Below are 10,671 nucleotides of genomic sequence, written 5' to 3'. Positions count from 1 at the left end.
TTAAGCAGGTGCCTACCCTCTGCGTAAACCATGGGTTACAGCTGTTCAGTTATCTACTGGGCATTCCACGGTCTTATACTCTTAAGGTCAATGGTTTCATGTACAAACTTCATGTGGGGTTACCTATCCTGCACAAAGTCTATTGGCGAACTTGCAGGTAACAGGTAAGCCTGGGAATGGATGCTTAGTGTGTACCTATTTGTAACTGTAGCACTCCCGTAACTCAATGCTGACGGCTGTGCGAGGATGATAAGAAAGTTGGCATCGAATGACTCATGGTCACCTTCCATCAGGCTCGTTCGCCCAGTAAACTGACACATCCCAACTTCAAGAGACTGTATTCGTTGATGTCTTCGTTTTCAGTGTTTCCGTCCCTGCTGTTGTCAGGGTAATTTCACTTTGCTACGTCAAAACTGTATCCGAAAGTTTCACTGCCGTTTTATTGATCCGAATTCAAGCTTGTGCTCACCCACATTCGGCTTCCCAAGTCACCTAGGTCCTTTCATTGTCGTAGAAATTCGGTAAACGCATGTGTTTACTCAGAACTGCCGATAGGCGATTGTTGTTAAATTAGTCTTTGCACGGCAGCGAAAAATCAGGGCCGAACACTGATGTTATGCTGTCGATGATGATGTTGGTGGATGAAATAAAATAATGAATAATCGTTCAGCTCTAGCACCCTTTCGGCGCCTAGCTTCAATGCCACATGAAGGAGGCACGAGGGCTACGATACTGCCAGGTTGCTCAGGGGAGGTCGAGAGGCAGAGGTCGGGTTCGAGCCCCGTACCTTCCTGTCAGCAAATTCGTGCTCTAACCACGAGCCATCTCTCCCCCGATAATGGATGATGATTTTCGGATGACATCCCGCTTTTGATGCAAGAACTTCTCTAGGCCAGCTGACGAAGATATTCGACACTTAAGACAGAAGGGGAACCAGTCACAAAAACCCTCTTCATAGTTTCAGGTTAAACCAGCGTTAGATGTCAGTTGAGGAATTTTTTTGAGGGGGAGGGGTGGGTCAGCAAGCTTTAAGAACTAAGGGAGAAACTCACATGGATTTGGGTCGAACCTAGTATCTGGTTCTTTCATCTTCCACCACATGAATATCCCTCTCTTGAATATCGTTTGAAATTTTGTCCGTCTGTATGGACAAGCTATTTCTACGGCAGTTTGTTAGGGGTTATGTGAACTTTGGTCGGCTTCGATTCTGTATTCCTTTTGCTAATGATTCCACGATTATTAGTAACCACACCCGGAGTTACATGTGAACTCGACTTATCTAAGACCGCTCTCCATACACTCCCTAGTTCTCCTTCTGCCTTAAATCTCTTGTAACCTAGTCATGATGAGGTTTTTGTGTCAAAAGCGGAATACCACTCAGCAATAAATCTACCGATTGTTTTCCAGTCTTTTCCGAAAACGAAGTCAACCTCAGCTCTGTGAACAGCCTCTAGTAGTGCTGTTATCGTGCATGTTTTTGGAAAGTTTTTTCGCTGTAACTCTACGTGTGGGGACATCCCTTTTTCAAGGATTTATGAGCCGATTCGTATTTGCCATCGATGGATATCGTCATTACCAGCAAGATGATCTTTGGAATTTAGTTTAACTGATTCCTCTGATTGTTTTCCACTGCACGGAAGCTCATCTCATATTTCGTTTTTAATGACTGTGCCATCGACGTTTTTTCTGGAATCATCTCCAGAACGAGTAGCTACAAGAAATTTCATTACCTCTCTGCTTGGATTCCTTTTGCATACACACACTTAGCCTTGGAAACAGTTTTAAAACAGAACACCTTGGAAGACCAGCTGTAGCCACATTTGAGTTCAGTTTGAATTAATTAACACTATGTAAATGAATGTGGCTGGCGGCCGTCGGCTTCATACATGATGCTGGGTACCCCAAACCACACCGATGAGTTCTCATGTAGTTGTGTTGGGAGAGTCTGAAGGCCTGCAAGTTGCCGAACGTCTTCTGGATGACTTGAACGGGTAGGAGATCCACACTCGAAGTGATTGAAGGGACCTGCTGTGCTCGATACGTTAAGTGAGTACAATGTGGCCCGTGTTAAATGTTTTTTTCACACGTGGGGACCGGTAGATGTGAGTTTGCACCAGAGTAAGGTGATTAAAAGTCTGTCCATATGAAATCAAGAAAAGGTGGGCAACACAGACCGCTCACTTTTCACCATACAGTATAGATGCCGCCCATAAGCTCTACGCGAAACAGAAGCGGATTCTTCCTGATAGGGCAATATCCGCCAAGCTGGGGAAAACTTCTATCTTTTCCTCTTCTATCTTTTTTTCTATCGAGCTACCTACCGGGTTTCATCAGGCAGTTCTAGTTCCCTGACACAACACACTACTCACAACGTTACTGAAAGCTCTTCCACAGTCCAATAGCAGTTTCACCCTCCTTGAGGCTCATCAGATAGGCATTGTGCCCGACTGTCTGTCAAGTTTGTGTTCTACACATGAAACTTTATCGAATCTTTCGATCCTGGTAACGACCCAGTTTCACCATATCCATCAATCGTGTTTCCCGGTTAAGCACCAAATCAGGAGACGTACTACTGAAATCCCATCCTGATGAGCCAGAAGAGGCAAAACTGATGTTGACCTTACCCAGAATTTCCATCAAAGTTGTAAGAAAGTTGTTAAATCAAGGAAAATACCCTTGATGGTTCAGATGTTCTTCTAACTGAAGCACAAGCGGCATTTGTTTGACCCGTTCATTTGAAGAACATTATGAAGACGATACCGAGGTCTGTTAGTTTTTCGTGGAAAAACATAAGTCCGCAGGTGTTTTTTTGGTAAATGCAAAGAAAGTTCCGTTTGCAGAAAGATGTTGGTCTTTCAGGATTTTAAGGTAAAGATTACCTAGGCATGTTGTAACCAGGTTTTGGAGTTTGATATTGTTTAAACGGAATTTCTGGTAAGAGTGGTGCTTTAGAAGTTCGGTTATATCAGCCATTCATGAGGGTAGTGCGATCGACATAACGGCTTGTTGATGAACCTAAGGTAGTTTACAATAAAACAGCCATTAGTTGTAGACAAAAGAGAAACCTCTCTTTCCCATCCTATCCAGCCAAGCTTGTACAAGAAATACACTACTTATTTGCATGGTATCAAAAACTTGTTTTAAAAAAAGCGTTACCACATTTTATTGAGCTAATTTTCTACTTTTGATATTTTACGTCAGTACCTCATAGTGGAACTTCCGTAAAGTTTGAAGTTGCTTTCCATGACCTGTCACCCGCTAACGAAGGGTTAATTTTCCATCGAAGAAGTAGTGAGACATCTTTAACCACCAGTGCTTGTAGGGCAAACAGTTTCGGTCTTTACGAACGCCTATCAAAACCTCCATCACACCCCTATTTTTGCAAAATATCCAGGCACCAGAAACCGACTGAACTCGATTGGACTGGCGCTCTATTGGCCACAGCATTTCGACCAAATTCTAGTGGCAAAGCGGTTTCGACTTAGTCCCTGGATATGCGTTGGGTGTGCCTGCAAAAGTAGCCTGTACAACAAACAACAACGTACGCCGTCATTTCGAAAAACGTTTTAATCGATCTGTACAACCGTTTCCACGTCTTGATCGTCTACCCATCAGTTACGTACCTATCCGGTGGGGGCAGAATCAATGACTGACGGATTCTGTACGTGGAAAGCCATCGACAGATCGATCGCGACTGATGCAGCTGGCTGCGACCATGTGAACTGGAAAATGGACAAATATCTGACTGAAGTCAAGTCGTGACGGGGGATCAATAACGACGGCTTTGATCCTACATCGTGACTAGCGTCATTACAAACGTGAACGTAATTTGTGCTGCACGTATTCTAAGAACGTCCTTGTCAATCGTGTTGCAAGTGGCCTACGCTGGGACAGAACAAGTGGAGCAGACGTTCAGTATAATGAGACATCACGTGGTTTGCATTCTCTTTGTCTGCTGTCTCTTTCCAGGCCAGACGGGTTGTTGTCTCACTTTTGCTCCAGCTTTAGGAGACATTTCGGTGGACAAGAAATTGGACACTGACGGGGGATCAATAACGACGGCTTTGATCCTACATCGTGACTAGCGTCATTACAAACGTGAACGTAATTTGTGCTGCACGTATTCTAAGAACGTCCTTGTCAATCGTGTTGCAAGTGGCCTACGCTGGGACAGAACAAGTGGAGCAGACGTTCAGTATAATGAGACATCACGTGGTTTGCATTCTCTTTGTCTGCTGTCTCTTTCCAGGCCAGACGGGTTGTTGTCTCACTTTTGCTCCAGCTTTAGGAGACATTTCGGCGGACAAGAAATTGGACACAGAAAAGGATCTAGCCTAAGAAAAAAAAGCCGATGGTTGGTTGCCTACAACAAAAAGGATGTGACGCGAAATTCCCACACGCGTAGTGTCGAATAAGGTGAAGTAATGTTGATGCCTTCTTTCGACTGTATGATGATTAAACTATTTTAGAAAACATCTTGGCGTTTTAACCGGCTTAAAAGATTAAGTCTCGAAAGTTTCCAGTAAACCAGAATGGGTTGTTGATCGGACAATATAAGTGGCTGAGAATGTTCCCAAAGCTTTTTAATGTGTTCGGTAGCTGCCCGTATCAGTCGTCATCCAGTTTGAGATTATATTTGGCTCCCGGGATCTTTCACCTTCTGGGCACTCTAGGTGACTGAGTACTATTCATTTAAAGGGAGCTAAAACTCACCCCGTAAGTTGCCATAGACTCACTGAACAAACCCTTTCACCTATTTTTACGTGCTAGTCAGATGTGTGAATCCCCTAAGGGACGATAGCTGCTTCCTCGAACCTCTCTTTAGAAAAGCCCAGTAACTTCTAGCTTCTTAGTGAGAGGTAGCCTACAAAGAGCTGATCATCGGAATAAGTGAAAACTGTCAGAGGTTCCCAAATGAGCCTGCAACAAAGTAACTTCGAGTACTTCATTCAAGTATTCAACACGAGTGCCGAAAGCCTAATCGTCCAATTGTCTAGATATGATTTTTACCTATTAGTCCATCAAACGGAAAAGACAGATGTTTGTCTACGAACCTGATCTGATTAGACTAACAGAGAGGAGTTTGCGTGGACAGCAATTTTGTTATCTCAGTTCTGGGACAAGAGGAGAAATGTGTCTTCCCACACTACTAATACGGGTAATTAAGAACAAACTATAAGTTCCGCCTCTCGTTAGACTCATCAGGTCGAAAGACCCGGCTGAGGGTCTGAAGCAGCTTATTTCTGATCGATCGTGTGAGCCCTCTGCTCTGTCCACCGCTGTGTGAACCGGAGATCAAATAACCTAGTGAACTTTGGTCGGAACCAGAGTCTACATGACCTCATTTGATGGTGACGTAATTACCTACAAGTTATCTAGCCAAACAAAAGGAGCATCTCTAAATTTGGTTAAACATTCGTTTGTACACCATCTGGTATTAACCAGAGACTTAAATGAATCCCAGCTGAATAGCTCATTCACAGTATTGTTCAACTGAATGTGCCACATCGAGGCCGCCCCCGTGTTGCAGCAGTGTATTTTCCTGAAGGAACGCTACTCATAAGGTTGCTCAAAACTTCGACAGCCCACGACCGGTTTCGTCCCACTTGAAGCTCGGCAGGCAGACACAGTCCGCACCAACCAAATCAGTTGGCACGTGAGTGTACTTCGTTAAATGGTTTCCAACTTTGGTTCAACTAGATCATACCTTGACGGACTCTAGCGGATTGTGCCTACTTGATGCGCCCCACGAAGGATGAAACCGGTTGTGAGTTTTCAGTAACTTTGTAAGTAGTGGGTCCCACCGAGACAATGTACTGCGCTATCTCAAATATCATACCAACTGAAAAATGAGGCAGTAAGTATCTGTGCAACACACTCATTTGAAGAATATCACCAACGAAAGATTCAGCCGGAATTCAGCTAAAAACCAAACTGGTGGGTAAATGAATAGAGTTCGTGTCAAGGACACTGTTGGACAAGTACTTTGGATGCTTCTATATCGTTGTGCAAATGAGAAATTGAGAAAATGTTGGACACTGTTACGTCTGATGCTAAATGATGGTGACGATATATGAGTCAAGACGGACCGGTTCGAGAATATTTTTGCGATGAATTTGAATAACGGATTCAGTGGCCTATGCGTTAAACAGGGCGAACCGCAAACTGATGACAATAAATCGGTCTACCTTCATCTTTTTTCCTTGATGCCAAATGAAGTATTTCTTCAACGACGATTATGGCCAACTGAGGGCTTTGAGGTTAAAAAAAATACGTTTTTGTTATATTAGTTGACAGCCCACAAAGTTTACATTGACGTTGGAAGTTGAAACGATCATGGTGTAACGCATTTTTCGGAAACCAGTAATAATTGTCAAAGGAAGAATTTGTGCGTGATTACATTAATAATCTAGTGGTCAGATGAACGGCTTTTCGCCATTAGCGATGTCTGCATTATAGTCTGACTCGGGGTACACACATGCTTTCTTGTTTTGTTCCGTCTGGGCTAACTGTATGGTAGACATCTCTGCTCTTTGGGTAGTATCTAGATGCACTGGTGTAACACACAGCCATGCCTTTTCTGCACATCGATGTCGTTGGCTTACTTACCCTCATCTCTTTCCTACACGTTTGAGCCTAATCCCTGTTTTTTATCTCTCAAAATGTAAACTAATCATCGTCCAAAGCGTTACAACAGCGTGACCGGCTCTCCTATTGTTAAAATCGCTCCTTTTGTATTTGAAATTAAAAAAGACTAAATGAGTATTAATTGCGTGTTTGCAAAATCTGTCCAAATCAATAAAATACAGATCTTTGTAGTCCCTGAATATCTAAACTTTTATCTTAACTAAACGATAGAAGGTCCAGAACCTCGTACAAGTTCGTAAAATGTTGACAGTTTCCAAAAATTTTTACAGTCTAAACTGATTTTGTCTCACAGGTTGGCCTTCAGAATTGCACAAGTGTTTATTCTCCTTGATTAGGTGGGGCATTCAACTGGGGTGGATGAATGTGGCAGTCTAAAGCAATGGGATTAAAAATACTAGAAATACAATATTACTAGTAATATACTCGCCCTACTTCTTTCTAAGGCTGATGGAGTGAGATTGTTTGGGGATTAGATTGAGGATTTACTGACCGGAGGATCCGTGATTCGAACCCAGTCTCTGCATTTCGGCTTCTCTCTAGGCTTGAGCAATTGGGCTGTATCCCAATACTCGTACTTCCTTCGCGTGGCATGGCAGCTAGGCACCGAAAGGGTGCTACAGTCCAAAGATTTTTTCAAAGGTGGATTGGTAACCTGTCCACATAGACATCCTGAAGAAGCCTGATTTTTTCAGCTACTACCAGTTATTTGGGATACCTTGTCATACGTAGCTATATCAGTTGGAGCCAACGCGCGAAAGTGCTAGGAGAATGCGAAATTCATCATTTTTGTGGAAAGTATTTGTAATCTGTCGGATTATTCCAGTTGTGTTCCTCATTAAATATTTGGAGATTTATCCATGACACCTACCTGATATACTAGTCTTGTAAACTAACCTATAAATTGATTAAATACACGTTCAAGTATTAATAAGAGTGGGTCCTCCTCTCGAAGTTTTCCGAAGCCGAATAGCTTTTTTGAGCGCTAACATTTCTGTGAAATGAGCCTCGAATGGTCCTCAAGTCAGACTTATTTATCTATAGCTAAAAACAGAGAGTGCAAGGTTACAGCCAGCGATGAACCTTCTTGCAATAAAAAGTGTTCTTTCCAGCCGAAAATGAGTTTGTTAACCGTTTCAAGACTTCAATTTGTTCGAATAACAATTATACATCAAATGATAAATTCCAAACAGGTCAAAACGTTCAACGAATACCCAATCTGTTTTTAAATGTAGGGCAGCCTACGCGCTAGGTCCAAAATAAAAAAAGCCGTAGAAAATGAGGTGTGCTAATTTATCTTATTTTGGAGATTAGTGACCCTGGATGTACTGAGTTATTGAACACATTCCAAGTACAGTTGTTTGTGTTCACGTCCCCCTGGTTTGAACAGTCCTCTTCTTGTCTCCGCCCGGCTATTCTGGTTGGTCCATCCCAATCGATCGACATAACCTGGACAGTCATTGGCTTGCCGTTCGAGGCATTGGGCAAGCCAATCACGTCGCTCAAGAGGGAGCACGCTCGCCTGTTCAGGCGTGATAAGTCAGCAACCTTATGGGTAGGGTAGATATTACGTTAGAAGTTTCCACACCAGATAGCGCGCTGAACGTTTGTACTGTTTTGTACCCCTCACACCTATGTTTTACCAAATTATTGAAGTGCTCACCAGATTCACCACATAAAACATGAGGCAGCCCTTGTGCACCAAATTCATTTGAAGGATGTTGTAAACGACAAGTTTAGTTCTGATTCACTTGAGCCTCCGTTAAAAACAAATTGGTTTGCAAATGATCGTTTATCGCGAAAACGGAGTTGTTGGTTTTCTTTCCACACGCCGAGGAAACCACTAACACGTCTCATAAAGATCTGGCAAACAAATAATTGACTGGTTCACTCACGGCAGTCTGAACGTGGAAAATCGCAGAGATGGGTCAAAGGTCATTTGGTAGGCTGGACTGTGGGAGGCAGTTCAGCGTGTGTGCCAAAGTTAGGTGAACAGGAACCCGGTGGTTTTTAACTGGTACACGGACATTTACGAAAGCAAGACCGCTATACTAATGGTCACATTTGATACGATTTGTGGTATACCCCGGTCAGCTAATTAGAAGTTTCATCCTCTGGAAGCTCACCAGATGGATCTTACCTTTGAATTTCTGCCGTCCTTACATCGTACATGAAAATCAAATAAGCAATGGTTTGGAAATTAAGATAGTGCTAATGGTGAGCTAAAGTGAATCCGTTGCTTCTTTTTAAAAATGATATGGGAGAGAAATCCAACCGCTATTAGGTTGAGATTCCCATTAATTTACAAATAAATGAATGGCATTGATCTCTACTCACCTTTAGTGCAATGAGACTGAAACTAACACACTACTTATTGAAGTTTATTTTTTTCAGAAGAGAGTTGAGAAAATCTGTTTTTGTCTAAACTTCAGACACTACTCGTGAGGCCACTGAGAACCTTTCGTAGCCCAAGACCGCTTTTGCCTTTCGTGGGGCTCATTATGTGGGCACACTCCCAGATTTCCGTCAATCTTATGTTCTACTTGAACTTGTAGCGGCTACGCTCCTGTCTACTTACCCCTGAAACTAATTTTATTAGTACATCGACATAGGCTGTCTATTTATTATCTTGTTTACCCCACAACCACGAGCATCACCTACCATTTCATCAGCACTTACTTCTCTCCTTCGCTTAGGGGAGAATATTTGTAGAGGTCACTCATCAATCAGATCACGCGTCACAAACATTCAAACCACGTGACAATCCCTGTCCCACTTGCAACCTCAAGCGACAACATGTACAGTAAAACTTCTCAATCACTTTTGTTTACGCGGCTACCACTGCGTCATCAATCAGGATTATGAACTCCACTCAACACAACAGGTCAAGTTGCATTCATGTTCGTGCAAGTATCAAACACGAACGGACGCCTCTCTCTTCACAATAAATAGGCATACAACTAGGCTCAACACACACTGGCGCGCGCGCAAGGAGCAGGAAGTCAACCACTCTCCACAAGTCCATGGGCAAAGTCAAATTGGACGGAATTCAAGAACCGCACTCATCTGTACACTATTTTGATTTTAACAGGGGACTTAAGTGAATCCAGCTCAATCTTCACAAGAAAGAGTATTCGGCGAACTAAATCCGTTTCGGGTCCTAGCAGAACATGAGGTTCACGAGACCATTTGTGGACTTTTGAGAAGCCGTATGTATATAGTGTGTGTTCAGTGAACACAATGTATTACGGTGTATCGAATATCACAACAAATGAAACATGAGACGGTCATTGCTAGTCACATTCAATTGGAGAATAAGATAAACGAGAGATCCGGTTGAATCCAGTCGAGTCTCCTGTTGAAACCAAGTCACTGCTCCAATGATAATACTTGGCAAAAGATTGATTTGTCTTCTAACTATTCCACTTAAGTGAAATTAACCAGGGGGTTTATTGAACTAGGAACTTTGGAGGTAGTGGCATTCTGGAGATACCTCTTCAATCGTTCTCAAGGAAGTCGTTCATCAAAGACCTTACGGGAGGTAAAGCTTCGACAGAAGGAAATCCTTCCCCTACCTTCAGTACCTCCGTTTGACAACAGTCGATAACCTACATGCAAGCGTTAAGTGCCGGTATTTCGTACTGAGAATGGAGCATCCTTATCGGTCACAAACACACCATGCCCTTCTACGTCTTTGGTCGACTGATGTGATTGGACGCCAACAAATTCTAGGTTTATCGATTCTCTTGTATGAGCGTACTCATGATTACTCAGTCTGCCACACCTACTGAACAATGATGGGATCTGATCTGGTCGCCCTGGTAGAAAACGTGGATGGCGTAGATGGGCGAGGTAGGTTGAAATAATTGAAGAGACACGGGCGAGTCACGAGTGGTTTGTCCCGTTATCATTGTTTTTGCTGTGTTGTCCAGCGGTGTTTAGTTAAAACAGAGAGAAAACGGAACTGCACCGGCACTAGATGCCTAGGTACACTGGTTGATTATATAGCCCCATGACGAAAGTGCC

At 43.0% G+C, this 10,671-nt stretch overlaps 1 protein-coding gene across 1 annotated transcript in view; it reads left to right on the top strand.

Annotated features, from left to right (window-relative positions):
• The window catches only part of T265_08432 (hypothetical protein), a gene marked incomplete at both ends in the record, with an annotated part of 11,354 nt that extends 4,023 nt beyond the window's left edge, over positions 1-7,331 (top strand). Inside the window, one exon of the mRNA XM_009174233.1 lies at positions 7,122-7,331. Coding sequence (XP_009172497.1) covers positions 7,122-7,331 — 210 coding nt within the window. The remainder of the gene's footprint in view (positions 1-7,121) is intronic.
• Positions 7,332-10,671: the final 3,340 nt, after the last annotated feature.

Source organism: Opisthorchis viverrini, assembly GCF_000715545.1.
Source record: "Opisthorchis viverrini unplaced genomic scaffold opera_v5_219, whole genome shotgun sequence".
NCBI lineage: Eukaryota > Metazoa > Platyhelminthes > Trematoda > Opisthorchiida > Opisthorchiidae > Opisthorchis > Opisthorchis viverrini.
Note: the sequence above shows the minus strand (reverse complement) of the source record. Positions and strands in the feature narration are given on the sequence as shown.